Genomic DNA, 22573 nt, shown 5'->3' on the forward strand with positions numbered 1-22573 from the left:
CTCTGAGCTGGGGATGAGGCAGCCCCTCTGAGCCGCTGCTTTACAGGTGCACGTGCGGCAGGCTTGATACCTGGCTGTGATGCGGTTGTGTAGGGGGACACCCAGTAGGTGTGTCAAATGAGCCAGACCTGTGAACTCTCACTCACTCACTGTTTTCTCATCTGTGCATTCACTCACGAGTCAGCGTATACTGCTGGGATGAATCAGATCCAGTCCCTGACCTGGGGGCCCCAGGATGTGATGAAGAGGACAGAACAGAGACATACAAATATCAACATGCAGTGTCACCATAGGTGATGAGCAATGTGCTGGCCCCCGACTGTGCTAACTCCTTGGCACGTGGCCTTGAGTTGTAGCTCTGAGGCCACTGGGAGTCAGCTGCAAGCAAGTGCGTGATCACTGCCTCCCCTCCCCAGTCAGGGGTATGACCTTGACTCACCTTTGGGGAACTTTCAGGCAGGGCAGTACCCAAGAAGGAATTGAGGGTAGGGATACTTACCCTTCAGAACCCCAAGGCCACCCCAGGGTAGTTGGTACCCCCAGCTCCTGTGATGATCAGAAGCAGTCTTAATCAGACCACCCAGCTTCTGCTGTACTTGATGTCCTTAGACACCTCTTCTCCCCCGACACTACAAGGGACAGGGTATGGCTTATTCAGGAGTAGCTGGTTCAACTGCTCTGAGGTCCTGGGCTAGAGCCAGCTTCTCTCACCTGCTCCTAGGATGCAGGAAATACCTTCTGGCCATCTGCCTGAGTCAGCCCGAGCACTTGGCAGCTGGGGGAGCCAAGGATGTGTGCTGCTGTCTCTCTGTGTCCTAAGTCAAATCACCAACTGAGTGAACCCTGCCAAGGCAGAGTGAGGAAAGAGAACTCGATGTTCTTTTTCAGAGTTCAAAAATAGGCCTTTTTAAGTTTTGAGGAAGATCTAGACTTTTTTTTTTGTAAGAAATCACATTCCCCTGTGCTAAATTCAGCCCTGCCAGTATCTACAAAGAATGGAGCAGCAGGCAATGTTGATGTGCTGTGTTTCTGTCACTCATTCCTGGTGACACGGAGTGTGCAAAACCAAGCAAGGAGAAAGTCATGGTTTGGTCCTTGGGTCAGGAGAAGGGAATACTGGCTTCGGAGCCACCGGGCAGTCTGCTCAGTGGTGGAGATTTTACTTGGCCCCTCCCCGTCCAATCGTCCTCCCTCTCACCTTCTTAGAACTTTGAAAAGTGAAAGTAAAGTTGCTCAGTCGTGTCCAACTCTTTGCGACCCCGTGGACTGTAGCCTACCAGGCTCCTCCATCCATGGGATTTGAAGAATACTGGAGTGGGTTGCCATTTCCTTCTCTTTGAACTTTAATCTCCTCTGAATTGCAAAGTTGTTTTATTTCTTCTTATGACTGCTATTGATATACATTACCTCCTAGAATATATGTCGTCTGTCTTTAGAATTCTGAGGTCGAGGGGAAATGTTAGAACTTTAGACCAGTTGGTGACCTAGTATGTGGAGGTGTGGGTGAGAACATTAACTTAGAAGCCAGGAGGGTCTTCACCAAATCGTCTTTGACCAACCATTACCCTCTTGAGTTGACTCATTGGAAAAGACTCTGATGCTGGGAGGGATTGGGGGCAGGAGGAGAAGGGGACAACAGAGGATGAGATGGCTGGATGGCATCACTGACTCGATGGACGTGAGTCTGAGTGAACTCTGGGAGTTGGTGATGGACAGGGAGGCCTGGCGTGCTGCGATTCATGGGGTCACAAAGAGTCGGACATGACTGAGCGACTGATCTGATCTGACCCTCTTGAGCCTGCCAGAAAAATGGGGGTTGACAGTACCTGTCCTGGATGCTACTCGTAAAAATCAAACACTATAAGACGGTGAGAAATTGTCATGTGGCTATTAAGGCCCATGAGAAGGTAAGAGATCATCCCTCAAACATGATCCATTTTAGAGGTGAATAGACTGAGGCGCAAAAAGTGGAAGTCATCTGGACAGGGTTACTCAGTAAATTAGTACCGAGGCTCACCCAGAGTCCAGGTCTCCTTCCTCCATCCCCCAGCACTTCCTTGTAACCTTCCTGCCTCGGCCCCCTCTTTCTGGACCATTATGGAAAGCTATCATTCAAGCACAAAATGCATTTTCCATTTTCCCACCACTCTATACACTCTAAGCCAGAGAAGCCATCTGAGGTTACATCTTTCCTATGATTCCCAGCAACCTTTACAAACTGTTTTTCCAACCCTAAAACCCAGCAGCAGCCCAGAACCACCATCAGAGCCGCTGTCTGGGTGGGGCTGGAAGAGCCCACCCCAGAAGGTGACTCCAGGTGATCTGATGCACCTGCTGCTGACTCAAGCCTCAGCTCCCTCTGCCCACGGAGATGCAGCCTAAATTAAGGCCCAAAGAGCTCAAAACAGTGCAGAAGCCTCTCTCCTTACCAGTTCTTAACGATGAGCAGGCAGGTCTAATTTTAGCAGAGAAGACTCATAGAATGTGAGAAACAGAAGGGACTTTCAGATCATCTTGTCTTGTGGTTCTTAGCTCCCACTGAGCATCAGAAATCATCCAAAGAGATTAAAAATACATCTCCAGAGATTAGATCAGTTTGTCCAGGAGGACCACTGGTATTGTAAAGTTCCTGGGTCATTTGTATGTGTAGCCATGATTGAGAACCAGTGGTCTAGTCTTACCCCTCGTTGTACAGAAGAAGCTGAAACCCAGAAAGGGGAGTGGACTTATCCAAGGACACAGCAGCATCAAAGGCAGAGTCAGGACTGGAACTTGGGTCTCTTGACTCTTCACTAAAGCTTCCCATGTTATCTCTCTAACTAGAAATTGCATCTAATGAAATGGCCAGGGGAATTTTTTTTTTCTTTTTAATTAACAAATGTTTACCAAATCATCTTCTGAAAGAGGTCCAAGACAGAGAATACTCTTCCCTGATCTCTGGAAGCCCACAATCCAGTAGGGGAGACACACATATACCCAGATAGCTGTAACACAGTTGACTATGACTGTGAAAGGGACACCAGATGCTGTGAGAGAGCTAGAGGGAAGGTGGAATCCAGGAGGACTTCTGGGAAGGAAGCATTATTCTAGACTTAAAGGATGGGGATGTAGAGTTGTTGGATCAGATACTGGATGTTCAGTTGGATTTGAATTTCAGATAAACAATAAGTTTCTCATGGAAAAAGTTCTCAAATTCTGAATGGGGCACACTCATATCAGAACATTATTAATTGTTTATCTGAAATTACAGCTTAACTGGGTATCCTATAATTTTATTTGCTAAATCTCAAAACTCTCTGGTGGTGGGGTGGGCTGCATTTCAGCAGTGGGTAGTGTAGATGGAAAGAGGCTCACCAGCAAATGGGTGGCATTGGCAGAAGCAGGAGCAGCCACTGAGCAGTGACCATTGGTGTTGCCAGAGCAGAAAGGGCCTGTGCGAGGAACAAGGCTACTGAAGCAGGGCCGGCCCAGGGATGGTGGCTGAAGCCAGGCTTTGGGGTCACAAGGCATCGTCCTCCCAAGTGAACATTGCACCAGCCTCACAGTCCCACAAGCCTGTCCCTCCCCTCTGTGGTCAACGCTCCGCATTCAGCCTGAGTAGCAGGAACCTGAGTCAGACCATCTCACTCCCTGCTCAGGCCACACCTAGAAAAAGATATCTGAACCTCTTATCTCGACCTAGAAGGCCCTGTACGGTGTGACCTGGCCTATTTGAATCAAATCTACTCCAAAGCATTGTTGTAAAGATTCAGGGGGATGATGTCAGGCAGTGTTCTCAACCTTGGCTGCCCACTGAAACCACCTGGAGAGCTTTTTACATTTTTATTGGAGTATAGTTTTGATTGATTTACAATGCTGTGTTATTATGCAGAGCTTTTAAAAAGGCAGATGCTTGGCCCCAGCCCTGGGGATTGTGGTTTCCTTGGTCTGGGGTAGTCTGGGCATCAGGAGTTTCAAAAGATTCCCAGTGATTCGGGTGCACAGTGATTGAGGGTCACTGCTGGACCGTGTGCTCTCTAGCCCCACAGAAGCAGCCGGTGAGGGTGTGGTGCCCTCTGCCACGTGTCCAGCTTCAGCTCCGTCTGTCTTCAGTTTCCCCCTCTCTCCCTGGCCGGTGGCTTCCTACCCACCATCCCTCTGTCCAGAATATTCTACCTTCTTTCTTTTCACTTGGCCAACATCTCATCGCTCCCATCCCTCTGTCCTCTTCTCCCAGAACACATTGAACTTTCTCTTTACAACACTCAGCATACTCTGCACTTACATTTTCAGTTGTGACTTGCTTAGTCTCTAGTTCCCTGCAGATTGTAGGCTGCATGGCAGAGGCCCTGTATCTCTTATTCCTCGCTATCCCCACCCCACCCCCACCCCAACCCAGAGCTGGACACGTGATGCTGGCACTCAGTAGATGCCAAACAAATGAATGGATGAAAGAATGACTGATCAGGAGAGGGATACAGTCAGGTTTGCATTTCCAGAGAGGTCTTTCTGACTGCTCTGTGCTGTATGCTGCTGGGGGAGGGTCGAAAGAGACCGAAGCCAGCATACCAGTGATTCCGCAGCTGGAATCACTGGCGAGAACTGATAGGGCCCTGACCAGGACAGAGCTGATGGAGTGGGAGATGGGACAAGTGAGAGACCCGGTACAGGAGGGTGAGGATTTGGGGGGAAGGGTGCCATGTGACTGAGGTTCTACCCCAGGGGACAGGCAGGATGAGATGAGAAACAGGAGTTCTGTTTTGGTCAAGTTGGGTTGGACATGTCAGGGGGACACCTAGGAATCTGAGGCCAGGGACTAGAGACACCTAGGCTGGGGACAGAGATTGGACAGCCACATCAATAGAGGCAAGGGTAAAAACCAAAGTGTTTCTTGCCATTTCTGTGAGCAAAACTTCCTGGGGCGTGGAATGTCTGTGCCTGGGAAGCTGTCTGTCTGAGAGGCGCGTCACGGGCCCTTGTGTCCCTGCAGCTATCCTCGGCATGCACACGCTCATGAGCAACCAGCAGTACTACCAGGCCTTGGGCAGCAGCTCCATCGTGAACAAGGAGGGACTCAACAGTGAGTACCGGCCCCGCTCCCTGCCCACTGCGAGGGCATCTCGGAAGTGAGGAATCCTCCAGAGTCTCGCTACCTCCGCCCACTCTCTGCAATCTCATTGCAGAAGATTTCAAATTCTACTAGCTAAAACTGCTCACCTCTTCTTTTTACTCTCCTGGGATCCTTGTGACTTGATTACAAAGGCCTTCCCCATCCCAATATTATCAGAACATCCTCCTTTATTTTCTTCTGTAAGTTTTAGAGATTTACTTCTTATTCTCCACTTCTTAATCCTCCTGGGGTTCATGTTTGTGTGTGGTGTGAAATGAGATCAAGCTTTCATTTTCTTATATCAATATTCCATTGTCCCAGCACCACTCCTCGCAAAGTCCATCCTCTCACCTCTGGTTTGGGGCTCCACCCGGATCATAAATGTCCATGTGTCCACACGGGTCTGTCTCTGGGCGCCCCTCCTGCTCCACAAGTCTCCTTGTCCTTTCCTGTGCCAACATTACATTGTCTGAATTTCTCCACTGTGTTGTTTCAAGCTGGTAATTTGGCCCCAAAGAGAAATGAAGGCACCCACAGCACAATTACCCTTTCCTCTGGAAGGCCTACACGTTTCTTTCCCACCCAGTCTTCGTTTTATCCTCACAGGAACCCACTGGGTAGAACGACTGTTCACACCCTACTGTGAGGACACCGAGCTTCAGGCAGTTTAGTGAATTCACCTGGTTCTTGCAGGTTGGCAGATGCATTGTCCAAGCAGGGCCCAGACTCCAGGCCCCATCCATCGCCATCCTCCTCCAACCCGTCCCCTCAGTAACCCCCAAGAGGCCCAGCCTTCCATGTCCCTGAGCTCCACCGCCACTTCCTTCTGATGTCCTTGTGTCGAGGGGAAATGACGCCCCATCTCTGTGAGCCATCTCCCTGTTGTCGGTCACTCTAGGTGTGATCAAACCTACACAGTACAAGCCTGTGCCTGACGAAGAACCAAATGCCACAGACGTGGAAGAAACACTGGAGAGGATAAAGAACAATGACCCAAAACTTGAAGAGGTCAACCTCAACAACATCCGGGTGAGGCCCCCTTCACTCCACTTCCCCTGTTGTGGGAGTGTGGGGGAAGCCGAGTCCACTCAGACCCAGACAGCCCAGACCAGACTGCACACAGACACCAGTGTCCTGCTTGGACTCTGGGTCCTTCTGGATCAGGAATAGAGGCAAAATTTTGGGGTAGGAGGACAGTATAAACCAGGACAGCCCATCATCTTGGTTTCCTTCGGGGCCTGACATCAGACCCAGATGTTCACCACAGCCAACCCAGGTTCGACTCTGGAAACCCACCACCTTATCCACAACACTGAGAGCTTCTCAGAGATAAATCATGAGTCAGACACATATGGCTACACGGGATCTGAAGGCTGGAAAAGCCTGGTGCCCACCACGTTCGTGGGGTAACCCAAGCCTGGGGAGGGGCCTAACCCTGAACCTGTGTCTCCTGCACGTATTCAGCCTCATTCTGCAACCCTAGATGGGAACCATTGGCCCAGTGTCCAAAGCCATACTCTAGGCTGTTGGCCTACATCTCTTTGGACCCTTCCTGTGTGACCACCAGGCAGAGCGGAGACGGGTGGACAGGCTGTGGGAGGAATGCAGGAGCAGGCCCAGCTGCCTGCTCACCTGCTCAGCCCGGGAGCCAGAGAGATTAGTTCTCAGGGGGTGTGGATGTAAGCTAAGAAGTGGGCCCCTCACTTCCCAGCTCGCTTTTCCTTTCTTCTCCGCTTTCTTTTAAGTGGCTGCCAGCCTCGTGGCATAATCAGATTGGAAACCTGCGCCTGCAGTGTCTCCTCCACCTGGCCTCCCTGAGCTTTGCTCCCATGGGGGATAAAGTGACGCTCTGAAATGCGAGATCCATTCGGGTGCCTCCGCTATCTGCCGTGTGCGCCGTGGGAGACACTGGCACAATTCAGAACTGTGCACCCTGGCAACGTCTATGGGCTCAGAGAAGCGTGGGATGGGGGGACCTGGCCACGGCCCTGTGCCTTCTGGAGCCTCAGGGGCCTCAGAAGTGGGCCTCAGGGCCCACTGTGGGGCCTCAGGCAAGGGCTCGCCCTTTTCAGGCCCATTTCCCCTCTGCATGTGAGGCAGTTGGACTAGGTCAGTGGTATTCACTTGAGATTAAAAAAATAATAAATGCCAATGCCCAGTCCCTCTCCCCACAGAGATTCTGATTTTATTGGTGCAGGGCAGGCCTGAGCATCAGCATTTTATGAAAGTTCCCTAGCACCTCCGATGTGTGGTAGGGCTGAGACTTTCTGGGACAGATGTCTCTTAAAGATTGTCTAGGGCAATGCCCCACCTTAGTTTACGGAAACAAACTCAGAGAGGGGCAGACTCCCCCAGAGTCACACAGCAAGTCAGAAACATTGCCTGCTGCACACACCCACAGGCCTGAGCTCTCGGCACAACACTCTCCTGCACCTTTGCCTTGATGTTTTCCTGCTCCTTCGGTCTCTGCATGTACAAAGAGAAAACTACAGGTGCTACCTGCAATGTTCAGGGAGGACTTTCTCAATCTGTTTACCAGAAAGTTCTCCCCAAATCTCAGCCATCTGGGGCAAAGCAGGAACCCTCTGCCCATTCAGCTCTTTGGTCAGAGACATGCTGGACATCAGGTTGCATCAGGTGGTGAGAGAAGTACTGTCCCATCTCTCTGCCCTGCCTGCCCCTAGCAGGGCTACTGATCACTGCTTGACTTTCTCTCTGCAGAATATCCCCATACCCACTCTGAAGGCGTATGCAGAAGCCCTCAAAGAGAACTCGTATGTGAAGAAGTTCAGCATCGTGGGAACACGGAGCAATGACCCTGTGGCATTTGTATGTACCTTTCTGTTCTGTTGCCTTGAGAGTGGGAGGCATAGAAACAGGAAAGTTGACATTTGTGGCCTCAGGACTGGCCATGTGCCACCGATGAAGAACCCTGTGTGGTGAGGTGTGATGTGGTGAAAGACACAGGGCTAGGAGCCAGGAGGGAATGTGGACAGAACAGCCATTAGCCAGGCACCATCTGTACATTATCCTAGTTAATCTCCACAATCATCCCAGATCCCAGAGGTGCAGGGCTCCCCACTTTACAGATGAAGAACGTGGGGTAGAGGGAGCTCAGACAACTTGCTTTGTCCAAAGTTTCACAGCAAGTGAGAAGTGGAGTTGAGATTTAAATGCAAGTCACGTGGACCTTAAAGTTGGATCTCTGTCTCCACTCTTGTGTAGACAAGGGCCTGCCCCTCCCTGGTCCTCAGTTTCTCCATATCTAAAATTATTGTCTTCATTGGTGGTTCCCAGTGATCAATTTTATTTGATCTTTCCTGTGTCTTAAAAATAATTCTGATTAGATTCAGTTCATTCAGTTCAGTCACTCAGTCATGCCTGACTCTTTGTGACCCCTTGGACTGCAGCACGCCAGGCTTCCCTGTTCATCACCAACTCCCAGAGCCTGCTCAAACTCATATCCATTGAGTCAGTGATGCCATCCAACCATCTCATCCTCTGTCGTCCCCTTCTCTTCCTGCCTTCAATCTTCCCCAGCATCAGGGTCTTTTCCGATCAGTCAGTTCTTCGTATCAGATGGCCAACGTATTGGAGTTTCAACTTCAGCATCAGTCTTTCCAAAAAATATTCAGGACTGATTCCCTTTAGGATTGACTGGTTTGATCTCCTTGCTGTCCAAGGGACTCTCAAGAGTCTTCTCCAACACCACAGTTCAAAAGCAGCAATTCTTTGGCGCTCAGCTTTCTTTATAGTCCAACTCTCACATCCATACATGTCCACTGGAGAAACCATAGCTTTGACTAGATGGGCCTTTGTCAGCAAAGTAATATCTCTGCTTTTTAATATGCTGTCTAGGTTGGTCATAGCTTTTCTTCCAAGGAGCAAGCGTCTTTTAATTTCATGGTTGCAGTCACTATCTGAAGTGATTTTGGAGCCCCTAAAAATAAAGCCTGTCACTGTTTCCACTGTTTCCCTGTCTATTTGCCATGACGTGATGGGACTGGAAACAGTGGAAACAGTGGCTGACTTTATTTTTTGGGGCTCCAAAATCACTACAGATGGTGACTGCAGCCATAAAATTAAAAGACGCTTCCTCCTTGGAAGGAAAGTTATGACCAACCTAGACAGCATATTAAAAAGCAGAGACATTACTTTGCTGACAAAGGTCCATCTAGTCAAGGCTATGGTTTTTCTAGCAGTCATGTATGGATGTAGGAGTTGGACTATAAAGAAAGCTGAGTGCCAAAGAATTGATGCTTTTGAACTGTGGTGTTGGAGAAGACTCTTGAGAGTCCCTTGGACTCCAGGAAGGCCAACCAGTCCATCCTAAAGGAGATCAGTCCTGGGTGTTCATTGGAAGGACTGATGCTGAAGCTGAAACTCCAGTACTTTGGCCACCTGATGTGAAGAGCTGACTCACTGGAAAAGACCCTGATGCTGGGAAAGATTGAGGGCAGGAGGAGAAGGGGACGACAAAGGATGAGATGGTTGGATGGCATCACCGACTCAATGGACATGGGTTTGGGTGAACTCTGGGAGTTGATGATGGACAGGGAGGCCCGGTGTGCTGAAGTTCATGCGGTTGCAAAGAGTCGGACATGACTGAGCGACTGAACTGAACTGAACTGATGGGACTGGATGCCATGATCTTCGTTTTCTGAATGTTGAGTTTTTAAGCCAGCTTTTTCACTCTCCTCTTTCACTTTCATCAAGAGCTCTTTAGTTTCTCTTCACTTTCTGCCATAAGAGTGGTGTCATTTGCGTATCTGAGGTTATTGATATTTCTCCCTGTAATCTTGGTTCCAGTTTGTGCTTCATTCAGCCCAGCATTTCTCATGATGTACTCTGCATATAAGTCAAATAAGCAGGGTGACAATATACAGCCTTGACGTACTCCTTTTCCTATTTGGATCCAGTCTGTTGTTCCATGTCGAGTTCTAACTGTTGCTTCCTGACCTGCATATAGGTTTCTCAAGAGGCAGGTCAGGTGGTCTGGTATTCCCATCTCTTTCAGAATTTTCCACAGTTTGTTGTGATCCATACAGTCAAAGGCCTTTAGCGTAATCAGTAATGCAGAAGTAGATGTTTTTCTGGAATTATGTTGCTTTTTCTAAGATCCAACGGATATTGGAAATTTGATCTCTGATTAGATTAAATTGTATTTATTATAAAGTAGCCATCAACTCCTTTTCTTAAAATATTCAATGCATATTTATGGAGTGTTTATGTCCAGCACTGAATTAGGCTCTGAGAATACAACTGTGACCAAGATAGTCACAGCTCCCACTTTCATGAATGTAATGGTTCATGTAGACAGATAAAGAATAACAGTACAGTATGATTACTACAATACTAATAGCAGGTTAAAAGGTACATGAATTAGCCTACCAGCCATGGCAATTAACCATTTAGTAGCAATAAGTTTTGTTGATAGCCACAAAATAACTTGCTGGGATTTCAACTGGGATTGCATTGAATCTATATCAAAATGGGAAGAACTGGTATCTTGATAATATTGAGTTTTCTTGTACATGAATAGGGAATATATCTCCATTTATTTAGTTCTTCTTTGATTTAATACAACAGGGTTTTATAGTTTAGCTCCTATAGATCGTATACATATTTTGTTAGCTTTATACCTAAGTATTTCATTGTTTGAAATGAAATTGTTTGCTAATGTAAATGGTATTGTACTTTAAATTTTACATTCCACTTGTTCATTGCTATCTATGGGAAAGCAGCTGACTTTTCTTTATTAACCATATCCTACAACCTTGCTATAATTGCTTATTAGGTCCAGGAGTTTTCTTTGTTAGTTATTTTGTATTTTCTGTGTAACCAATAATGTCATTTGCAAACAAGTGCAGTTCAGTCACTGAATTGTGTCGGACTCTTTGCAACCCCATGGACTACAGCATGCCAGGCTTCCCCATCCATCACCAACTCCTGGAGCCTGCTCAAACTCAGGTCCATCGAATTGGTGATGCCATCCAACCATCTCATCTTTGCAAACAAAGACAGTTTTATTTCACCTTCCCAATTTATATGCTTTTTATTTCCTTTTCTTGCCTTAGTGCATTGGACAGAACTTCTGTTACAGTATTGAAAAGAGGGTTGAAAGGGGGCATCTTTGCCTTGTACCTAATCTTAGAAATAGTTTCAAATTTCTTACCACTAAATATGAAGTTAACTGTAGGGTTTTTTGTTTTTTGGTAGATAATCTTTATAAATTTGAGGAAATTGCTCTCTGTTCCTAGTTTACTGAGACTTTTTATCATGCATGGATGTTGGATTTTGTCAAATGCTTGTTTTGCATCTATTGAAATGACTGGTTTTTCTCTTTTAGCTTGTTGATGTGATGGAATATCCCACTTAGTCATAATTCAAAATACTTTATGTTGAGATTTCTTATTTGATCCATGTGTTATTTAGAAGTGTGTTGCTTAATCTCCATGTATTAGGGGAGTTTTCTACTTATCTTTTTGTTATTGAATTTCTAGTTTGATTCCATTATGGTCTGAGAACAGACATTGTATGATTTCTGTTCCTTTAAATTTGTTATAGTGTGTTTTGTGGCCCAGAATGCGGTCTATTTTGGTGAATGTTCCAATGTGCGTGAGAAGAATGTGTATTCTGCTTTTGCTGGATGAAATAGTCTATAGATGTCAATTATATCTAGCTGACTGATGGTGGTGTTGTGTTCAGTTATGTCTTTCCTGGTCTTTGACCTGCTAGAGCTGTCCATATCCATAGAGGTGTATGGAAGTCTGCAGCTATGATAGTGGATTCATCTCTCTCTCTCTTTGCAATTCTATTAGTTTTTGCCTCATATAGTTTGATGCTCTGTTATTAGGCACATTCTCATTAAGAATGGTATGTCTTCTTGGATAATTGACCCCATACTATCCTTCTTTATCCTGATAAATTTCCTTACTTTGAGGTCCATTCATAGCAATCAATTATTTTCTCATTTTTAAAATACATAGGACATTTCCTTGGTTGTTTTCGAAACGATAGAAATAGCTCATAGTCTCTCACTGCTGCCAGTGGAGAACCTCTGGTTAGATGTTCTCTGACCTCAGGATGTCTCCAGCACAGCTGGCAGTCACATGCTGTGTCCACTGCTGTCACTGGATCAGAAACCAAGCCCATCTGTGCTGGCAGTCAGCTCAGCTCCACAAATATTTACGGGGAATTGACTCTGTGCCAGGTCAACAGCTGATGTCATACCCTTCACACCAGGATACCCATTGTTGAAGATGAAAATACTTCTGGGACAATTGGTAACAAGCTACCGGAGCTCCATTAGCGTCCGCACTGCCTGCCACAGCTCTTCTCCTGCCCATTTCTTTACTCTGGTCCAGCAGACAGAGTTGACACCTGGTATGACACTGCCTATAGGACCAGCTCAGTCACTAGTATGTCGACTTGGATCAGCCTGCTATACTTACATACTGGCTGTCAAGTATTTTGATTATCAGGCCACACCTTTCCTGGGGAGCAAGAGGGATGCTGTGGGTGGGCACAGATTGGGTCCATCCCCTCAGGAGGGTCCAGCCTACGCAGGGTTGGAGAGGAAGCTGACATGTCATCCCGGGGCACACGAAAGCAGGGGAGCTGAGGATTTGGGCTCTGAAGGCATCCGAGGAGCTGAGCCTTGCGAAGGCTTCAGCAGGCAGGGCCAGTGGGACGGGCATTCCTGGACCAGATCGTCATTTCAGACAACCAGGACCCACTGATCTTACATCCTGGCTCATCAGCTGCTGGTGTCTCCTTTCCACCATGACACATCGTTTCCACCACCTGCTAATTACTTCATTTCCTCCAGAGGCTCTGATTGTCATCTACACCCCCTGGCTGAAGTCCTCCAACATGCTGGGGCCATCCGAGCTCCTGTCTTCCGATTTGCCCTGGTCACTTGCCCAGTGGGATGGCTTCCCAGGCTCCCCTCTCTGCTGTTCAAAGAGAATGACAACTCCATGGAATTCCAACAGGGACACAGAAAAGACAAGTTGAAAGTATATAGGGAACTTGGAACTCCAGTAGTCCAGTGACCAGTGACTGAGGACCTACTATGTGCTGAGCACTGTATGGGTGGGAGGTTCCCTTGGGGTGAACGAGGTGCACCAACAGCCCACCAAGAGTATATAGGCTAATGGAGGAGACAAAACCTCTATAAAAACAACTCTAAACACAGGAACACAAGTTCCATGAGGGAGGTTATGGATAAAGTCTGTGAGGTTCAAGAAGGCAGGCACAGCAAGCTAGGGGGAAAGACTCTTAGAGAAAGGGGCATTAGAATGGCCTGGAAGGATGGACAGGGTTTCAATGAGTGAAGCAGAAAGGAAGGGCATTCCAGGTGGTAGGGAAGGATGAGGAAAGGCAGAGCAGAGGGAGAGCGCTGGGTGCCGGGGGGAACTGAGAGTAGCACCAACAAGAGGGTAGCTGGAGTTGAGGCTGATCAGGGCAAGGGAACCAGGTAATAGAAGATTTGGATGCAGGTTAAGGAGCTGAAACTCTCCAGCTGGGGTTTGGAGCCACAGCAAGCCAGAGGGGAGGAGAGACACAGAATGGTGCTTGGTGAAGGAAGTTGAGGAGATCTTCTTCCTGGTCCCTGACTGTGTCTGAGGGACTCTCACTCCCAGCAAGGCTCCCTCAGTATTTTAGGTTCTACCCACAGGGGTTCCAGCCTTGATCAGGTAATTCACGGTACCCTACCTTTTCTCCTATGGTCCAAGGCCCTTGCCGAGATGCTCAAGGTGAACAAGGTGTTGAAGACACTGAACGTGGAATCGAACTTCATATCCGGAGCCGGGATCCTGCGCTTAGTGGAAGCACTTCCGTACAACACTTCTCTGGTGGAACTGAAGATCGATAACCAGGTGAGATGGGCAAGGGCCTCCTTGTGTCCTTCACCTGATGCTTGCACTTCTGCACTTGTTCATTTGCTGCTGTATGGACTGGACAGAGCAGATGCTGCTGCTTATGAAAGCTCCAGAGCCCAGCTTTAAAGAGACCTCCAAGGTCATCCAGTCCATACCCTCTACATGCTCACAGTTCCTTCTTCATCATTCCCACCAAGTGCTCCACCAGCTTCTGCTTGGGGACCCCTAATGATGGGAGGCTCACTTTTTATTGAGATCACCCCTTTCATTTTTAGTGAGAATATCCTTCCTTATATCCAGTAGAAGTCAGCTCCCTATAAGTCCTGTTTGTTGAGTTTAATTCTGTTCTCTGCTGCATACAGGGTATATCTGATGCACAGATCTTATAAACCACTGGAGCCTTCCTCATTAGGCAAAACAACACCATTTTTATCCATCACCCCCCTACACCACTCAGTGGGCTTTTGAATACCATCAAGGTTATTCCCTGGGCAAATTCTAGTTTGCCTTTTTCCTTACAGGGTTATCATTTCTCTATAACTTCCGTAGTTCAGTCATTTATCTTCAGGGCAACCATTTCAGTTCTAACTTTCTAAGATGATACTAATAACAGTATCATGTCTGTTGCACATGTTGAGGGTTCCCTGTGGGCCAGGCTATGTGCTGTGTACCTTATACACATCATCTCTGATCTTCCCAACTGCCCTGCAGGATGTGAGTGTTATCGGTCTCAGTTTTCAGAAAACAAAACGGCTCAGAGAAGCTGAAGGCTAGCAGCTTTCTCAGGGCTGCCAAGCAGCCCTGAGAACTTTCAGAAGCAGGATTTGAATGCAGGTCTCTGACTCTGAAACCCACTCTTTTCCAGTATACCATGTCGCTTCTAGTGCTAAAATGCTTTATTCTTTATGGTTTGATAGAGAACTTGCTTTTTTTCCCTACATGAAAATGTTTGCTGAATGGTCATATAAATGTGTGTATAGGAAAAAGATTGGATGAAATAGAACAAAATTGTGTACAGTGGTTGTCCCTGAATGAGATTATCTCTACTTTTTATCCTCATTAAAAAAATTATACAAATATATAGAAAAGTGCATAGAAGTTAAATCCACAGCTTAATGACTCATATAGGCAGGTAACCTGTGTCAAGAGGTTAAGCATCACCAGCTTCCAGAAGACTTTGGCGGTCCCTTCCCTGGTGGCTCAGATGATAAAGAATCTGCCTGCAATGTGGGATACCCAGGTTCGATCCCTGGGTTGGGCAGATCCCCTGGTGAAGAGAATGGCTACCCATTCCAGTATTCTAGCCTGGAGAATTCCATGGACAGAGGAGCCTGGTGAACTATATAGTTCATGGCGTCAAAAAGAATCGGACATGACTGAGAGACTAACACTTCTCCCAATCTTAAACCTTCACAACTCTTCACAGTTTGCTCCCTACTTACTCTTACGGCTCCATGACTTAGAGCTATTCTTTTCTCTCCCCAGGAACGTCCTCCCCTGCCCTGACCCCTTCTCTGCCTAGAGAAATCCTCCTCTTCCTTCTGGATTTGGTTGTAGTCTCTCCTCCCAGTGGTTCTAGAGCCAGCCTGAACCACCTTGCTGGAGCTAACTGTACATATATCCCTTCCCAACTCCACTTGAGTGATGGCACACTGGTAGTTACTCCTAGTGAGAGTATTAACACTGTGGATGTTGGCAAACACTACAAATCCAACCTTTATTTCCCCCCCACAAGAGCCAGCATATAACTGCTTTCTCCCTTCAGCCTGCCACAGGGCCTCTGAGCCTCCCCGCAGAGAGAGTTTAAGAGCTCCTTCCCTGGTTCTCCTAGCACCTTGGCTTCCCTCTGAACTTCTCAGAAGTGGGGGCTGTGTCTAAGTCATCTCCATATCCCAATACGCAGTTCAGAACTTGGTCCCGCAGTGGCACTTGATAAACAGGGCTGCGCTGGATGGTTGTATATGTTGTCCACTGTACAATGAGGAGACAGGGGACAAAACCCAACTCATAATCTACTCTTTAAAACTTCATACAGGACTTGATTCATCCAGAGAAGGCACTTTTCTCTAATTCATAAAGAGAGGCCATATGAGCCTGCAGCAGCCGTGTCATGTGAACTTGCTGCATTAAATTCTTTCCATCTCTCACATGCCAGTAGCCTGCTGCTGTAGCACCCATTCCCAGCCCCCATTGCTTCCATCCTTTCTTCCATTGCTGACCCTGCTTTGTTGCAGGCAGAGGGGGCAGATGAGATGGAACAAAGGCATGTAACATGCCTGGCAGTTGCCTTAGGCCAAGCCCTGGGATTGGCTACTCATGTGATACCAGGCCTACCCGGGCAGGGAGTCTCAGCTGAAACCTGATTCCTGGGACAGAATGTCGGCCAAAGATGACCCAGAGCACTGGCTTCAGGTCATTCTGGTGGCAGCTTACAGGGAGCAAGCTGCCCACTTCCCCTCCCAGTGCTTCCCCCCAAAGACAGAGCCCATGCTGACCATCACCCTCAGCCCGGCTAAACATCCATGCAAGGCTATCCACTTCCCTGAGCCTCAGTTTCCTCATTTGTAAAATGGGGATAATGAGAATCTCTACTTCTAAGGAGCTAAGAGATGAATACTATGAAGTTGTTCACTTTTATATTTACTCTGAAGGTGACCTAGGGAGTTCACACATTATTCTAAGAGTTAATGTACTGAGCAGGTACCATGTATCCATTATCTCATTTAAGGCTGGCAAAGACTCGCTGGATGGATGTCACAGCCTATCCTAGTATTGTGGATGAGGAAACTGAGGCCCAGGCAGGCTATGTAACCTGCCTGAGGTCATACAGGAAGTAAGAGAGGCAAGGTTAGAATCCAGGTCTATGTGACGCTAAAGTCCATGAACTGTGCCTGTCTGGGTTCTTGAATCTACTGTAGTTTTGTGCAGGTCTTAGTTCTTCTCAGCTGTCCCTTTCCCTTGGTGCCAGGCCAGAGCACTGGTCACCACCTGCTCCCACCTCATCCTAGGAGTGTCTCCCTTTGTTTTATCTCAGGGTTTAGTAAGTGCCTGCTGTACCCAGAGCTGTACGGGGCTCTGTGTGTGAATACTGGCTCTGTCCTCTTGAGATTCCACACTGGATGAGATGACTGACATGTGTATAGTTGATCATTCAGCCAGGTGCTCTAGCAAGCCACACACAGTGGGGTACTGTGGGGAAAATTTTCAGTCAGGAGCAGGCATCAAGGAGGGCTTCTTGGAGGAGGCGGAATTTGAGATAAACTCTAGGGTGGAAGTATGTCAGAGGGTTAAGTGGAGGCCATGGCATCCCCGGTGTAGGGAACCACATGAACAAAGAGAAGGAGAGAGGACAGCTGTAGAGTCAATTCAGAATCAACTAATGGGACCGCCTGAGGAAAGCCAGAAAGGGAGCTGAGGGGAGCCCAAAGGGCTGGGAGTGAGTAGTTCGAAGGGAAGTGGCCTGTGGGCTGTCATAAGATGGTTCCCGGCTGGATGGGAGAGGGTTGGGGGCAGGAAGAGGGCATCAGGGCTTGGAGACCAGAGGGGGCTTTGACTACCTACATTCAGGGTGCCTGTGAGGAGGTACTCCTGGGAGCCTGAGTCTAGAGACTGGACTGAGACCTGGTGGGGGAGGTGGGGGGCTGAAACAGGACTCGAGGAGGGGGCTCTGCTGGCTCAGGCTAGGGGAAGGCCATCCATACCTCTCTCAGTGCCCCGGGAGGCATGGGCTCTGGGGGCATGTGGCCAAGAGGAGGTGATGAGTGGCGCTGGATTTATTCCTCGTTCTTGTTAGTCACCGAGGTCCCCAGAGGCCACAGCTTTCTCCTCAGCCCTGCGCCCGTAACCTGTGTCAGAGTCCTCCCTTCTCCTTATTCGGCCAAGGAGACGGACTCGGGGAGTTCTGCCCAGGGTGACACAGAGCCTCACAGGCTGGTTCAGGACACGGACTCAGGATAGGACTCTGAGGCTGCTTGTTGACTCAGCCAGGCTCTCTTTTACTTCCATGCTCTTGCTGCCTGGAGTCACCCTGGGACAGTAGTGAGCCTGAGCATGGGGGGAGGGGCAGGGGGCTGACTGCCGCTGAGAGCGCTGGGACATGCCTAGTCCAGCCCCCCTTTTGCAGATGGGGAAACCAAGGATTTGAGAAGGGATGGGACATGCCCAATGTCACGAATCAAGTTAGGCTCAGAACTGGGCTGGAACTGAAGCACCCAGCTTCCAAACAGGCTGTGTTAATGAACAGACAGGAGAGACCCTCCCAGCACCCAGGAGGCAGGCAGGACACATGGGGTGCCTGCAGGCCCATCCATCCCAAGCCAACCGTGTCCCAAGCAGCGGCTCTTCGCCGCTCTTGAGCCACTCTCCTCTCCCACAGAGCTCCCTCCAGCAGGCCCTTCCCAGGACACTTGGGGCATGGGACACTCTCCCTGCCCCTCAGCAGAGACGAGGCCTGAAAATAGGCTCCCTCTCCACATGAAGACATGTGCAAAGTCTAGGGGGATTTCACTGGGTGTCTCGCATTTCATTCCAATATTTGACAGCGAGAATGTGCTTAATATTTTGAAAAGAAGCTAAAGGAAGTGGATCATGTTTTCTTGTTTTTCCAGATTGGATTGTTTTCCTAGTGGAAATAAATTTAGAAAACAAAAGCTATGCTAGAATAGGATCCTGAAGGTTTTCACACATGGTGATACCCATTAATTTTAGATTCCACACTCAGGGCAGCTTTTTAAATGAGGCTGAATATAACTTTTGGTTTTGCAAGATATAAGGAAAACACACTCTTGAAAACCACGAGAGCAAGACCAACTGTGTTTTGTTTTGTTCCTTATAGTTTTAGCTTCTAAGCAGCAGCTCTCCGTCTGTGCATAGTTTTCGAGTCTGTAGTCTCATTTTGCATTGAAGTAATTCAGTCTGGAAGTATTCAGCCTCCTTGAGAGGACAGGCATGTGTCACTGTCCCTTCCTCTAAATGTCAATTATGTTCTTTTACTTACCTCACTCTAAGGGAAAGATGAAATGAAGTCAGTGGAAATAATAGAGAAAATCCTTTTCCTATGCAGATCAGAATAAACAAGAATAAAGATTTGTGACAGTGACGATCTCACACCATGTCAGGTCCCCACTGCAGGCTGTGTTTGGAGAAGCTAGGCAGGAGACAGACTGACCCAGGGGCTCCCTGGCTTCAAATCTCTGACATTTGAAGTCAAACAAGGGATGGAGTCCTGGCTATGCCCCAGCTGTGTCATGTTCTTTCTGTGTAATGGGGGGAAGTCACTTCTTGTATCCGTGCCTCTGTTTCTTTATGTGTAAAACGGGAATAATACTCATACTCGCCTAATAGGGGTATGCCTCATATATCTGACATATAGTCTTTTCTCAATCAAGGGGGGAGATGTTTCTATTGTTAATTAGGCCCAGTCAGTGGTGGAAGGGTGGGATGGGGAGGACCGACATCCAAGAGATTCTAGCTTATGCAAGGAACAACTTTTAACCACTTTCTTTTCCTCTCTTATTCCCTCTCTTCCTTTCCTACTTGAGTTTATTTTTTATTGAAGTTAACTTATACATAGTGAAGCAAATGCATCTTGAGTAGACGACTCAGTGGATTTACGAATTTATGTGTAGCTGTGTGATCACCACCAAGTTCAAGATGTGGAACACTTCAGCACCCCAGCAGGCTCCCTCAGGCCCCTTTGCCAATCAGCACCCCGCAAATGCATGAATATTTTAATTCCTGCCATCAGAGACGAGTTTTGCCTGTTCTTAAACTTTATATAAATGGAATCTTTCTGTGTCTGGCTTTTTTTGGTCAACACTGTCTGTGAGTCTATCAGTTATCTCCAGCTGTGTAACAAAGTATGCTCCCTTCCCCCAAAAAACTCAGCCACTTAAAACAACATGAACATGCATTTAGTTCACAGTTTCTGAGTCAGGAATCCAGAAGCAATTTGACTGCATAGATCTAGCCCAATCTCTAATGAGATTACAGTCAAGGCTTGACCAAGTCTGAAGGGTTGACCAATGCTAGAGGAACTGCTTCCAAGTGGCTTCTTCCATGGCTGTTGGCAGGAAGCCTCAGCTACTTGCCATGTGGACCTCTCCATAGGGCTGCTTGAGTGTCCTCATGGTATGGCAGCTAACTTCTCCCTGAGCTAGTGATCCAAGGCAGAGAAAGAAGGAAGCCAAGCCAAAAATGCCTTTTATGAGCCAACCTTGGAAGTTACACAGTCACTTCTGCCATGTTCTGTCTGTTAGAAATGAGTCACTAAGCAAAGCCACCCTCAAGGGGAGAGGAATTAGGCTCTACCTTTTGAAGGGAGGAGTGTCAAAGAATTGCAGGCTTTTTTTTTTTTTGGCTGCATTGGGTCTTTGTTGCTGCACTCGGGCTTCTCTTTACTGTGCTGTGTGGGCTTCTCATAGCAGTGTCTTGTCTTATTGTGGAGCACGGGCTGTAGAGAGCCCTGGCTCAGTAGTTGCAGTGCATGGGCTTTGTTGCTCTGCAGCATGTGGGATCTTCACAGACCAGGGATCAAACCCATGTCCCCTGCATTGGCGGGCTAATTCTTAACCACTGGACCACTGGGCCAGTCCTGCAGGCATGTTTTAATCAGCAGAGTGAGAATCATTTCTATCCTTTTTCATTGCTGCTGTTTGACCAGAAAGGCCTTTCTAACCAGCAGAGCAAGCCAAGGATAGAGCAGGCAACTCAGAATGGTGTATTCCCATCCCCAGGGGAGTGTGTAAGTGGAACAGAACAATCTGGCAGCTGTAATAAAGGAGGAAATGTTAATATCAGCCAGGATTTGGGACTCTGAAGTTGGATTAGATAATTCCCAAGGCTCCTTTCTGTTGTTTTTTCAAGTGTTCTCAGTTGTCCATATTTTCTGGATTAAAGAAAAGGCCAAAACTGGCCCCATGACATGTATCAAGTGAGCTTCTCGGTGTCCATGGCACCTCTGTCCAGCTCCAGGTCACAGCTCAGTTGCACCTGAGTTGTTGGATGGTTTCATTAAGTAGTGAATCTGATCATCTTCTCCTCAGATTGATAATACATGGTCAGAGTAAAGGCTGAGGGAGCAAGAGGTGTCATACACTCCTGAAGGGCACATCAGTGTTCGTGTCCTTTGGGGAGGGCAGTCACACATTTAATTCAAAATATGCCTGTCATTTTAACCCACCAATACTATATCTCCACATCCAGCCTGAAGAATACTCCTACCTCTCCAGCAAAGCCCACTCCTGCATTGTGTATGACACGGAAAACTGGAAGCAAATGAAATTATCTGTCTCGACTAGGGCATCCCATGAAGCAGTTAGAAGGAATGAGGTAGTTCTCCATGTGCTGACCTGGAAAGATTCCAGAAAACATTAAATGAAAAAGATAAGTTACAGAACAATAAGTACAGTATGAATCCATTAAGGGAAAAAATGAAAAATAAGAAAAATCTGTCTATTTTTGTTACATATTGCATAGAAAAAAAAAAATCCATAGGAACACATCCTGTTGGCCATGGTGGTTTCTTCTGTGGAAAGCGGGTAGGACGATAAATGATGTGAAGGGAGACTTTTAATTTACTCCATCTGCTTTAGTATCATTATTAGAATTGTTAATAATGAGATAATATTTACTCACAAGTGATTTAGTTTTCAAGCATGTCTGAAGTGGGGCAAAAGTTCTTCCCGACCTCCTCTCCCTGGCCCTACTGCCAGAGTCTGCTGCTCCACTTCAGTCTCCCCACAAGAGGCTCCTAAGTGTCTTATACACACTGTCAAGGTCACGTCTTAATTTGTTATGCCATCCCAAGCAAGCTAGTGATAGACTCAATGCAGGCTCTGGAGGCCTTAAAGGTCACGGAGCCTAAGCCTCCCCCAGCAACATCTAGGAGACCCTTACAGGATGCAGTCTGCCATCTCTTCACACACCTCCAGGGATGAGCAGTCCACTACCTCGCCAGCCACTGTTGATGGCAATCTGCACGCCGAGCCAAGTCTCCCTTCTGAGCTCTTTCAGAGGCACTCGACTGAAGTGGGAACTAGCTCAGGCTCTGGAGTACACTGTGCAAGTCCTTTCTGCAACTGACTAGCTCTGTGATCGGAGGGAAATTTCTTAATATCTGCTTATCATGTCTCTTGTTTATAAGATGAAAGTTTTAAGAATACTACATATTCCATTGGTTTATAGGGAAGAGAAATTGACTTAGCTTATGTAAAGTGCTTATGCCATGCCTAGGACACAATGATCACTAGATAATAAGAGACCAGAGTTTTAGTCCTGACTCTGTCTGCAAGGCCCCCTCTCTCATCTATGAAGTGATTGCCGTTCTTCTAGTCTCAGAGTCCCTGGAGAAAGGAAGGGCTTGAGAAGGTAGTAAGTAGGAAGCTTCTTACGATGTATGCACATTTTCTATTTTAATGTAAAAATGTAGTTTGGGTCAGAGATTAACACTCCAGGCAGACAGGCTGTGATTATCTAATGTTCCGTCTGGCACACACCTGACATGTCTGCATGTATTCCAGGGCTGTCGGAGAAGGTGGTGCTGGAGCATCCTCTGAAGTCCTTCCAGCTCCAGCTTCAGCTCTAGCCTTGGCTCTCA

At 47.5% G+C, this 22573-nt stretch overlaps 1 protein-coding gene across 2 annotated transcripts in view; it reads left to right on the forward strand.

Moving 5' to 3' along the window:
- TMOD1 (tropomodulin 1) overlaps window positions 1-22573 on the forward strand; it is an 89605-nt gene that overhangs the window by 52798 nt on the left and 14234 nt on the right. For both annotated transcript variants that reach the window (XM_027549723.1, XM_027549722.1), the window contains exons 5-8: window positions 4970-5059; window positions 5988-6118; window positions 7811-7918; window positions 13831-13974. In XM_027549723.1, coding sequence (XP_027405524.1) covers window positions 4970-5059; window positions 5988-6118; window positions 7811-7918; window positions 13831-13974 — 473 coding nt within the window. The remainder of the gene's footprint in view (window positions 1-4969; window positions 5060-5987; window positions 6119-7810; window positions 7919-13830; window positions 13975-22573) is intronic.

Source organism: Bos indicus x Bos taurus, chromosome 8, assembly GCF_003369695.1.
Source record: "Bos indicus x Bos taurus breed Angus x Brahman F1 hybrid chromosome 8, Bos_hybrid_MaternalHap_v2.0, whole genome shotgun sequence".
Classification (NCBI taxonomy): Eukaryota; Metazoa; Chordata; class Mammalia; order Artiodactyla; family Bovidae; genus Bos; species Bos indicus x Bos taurus.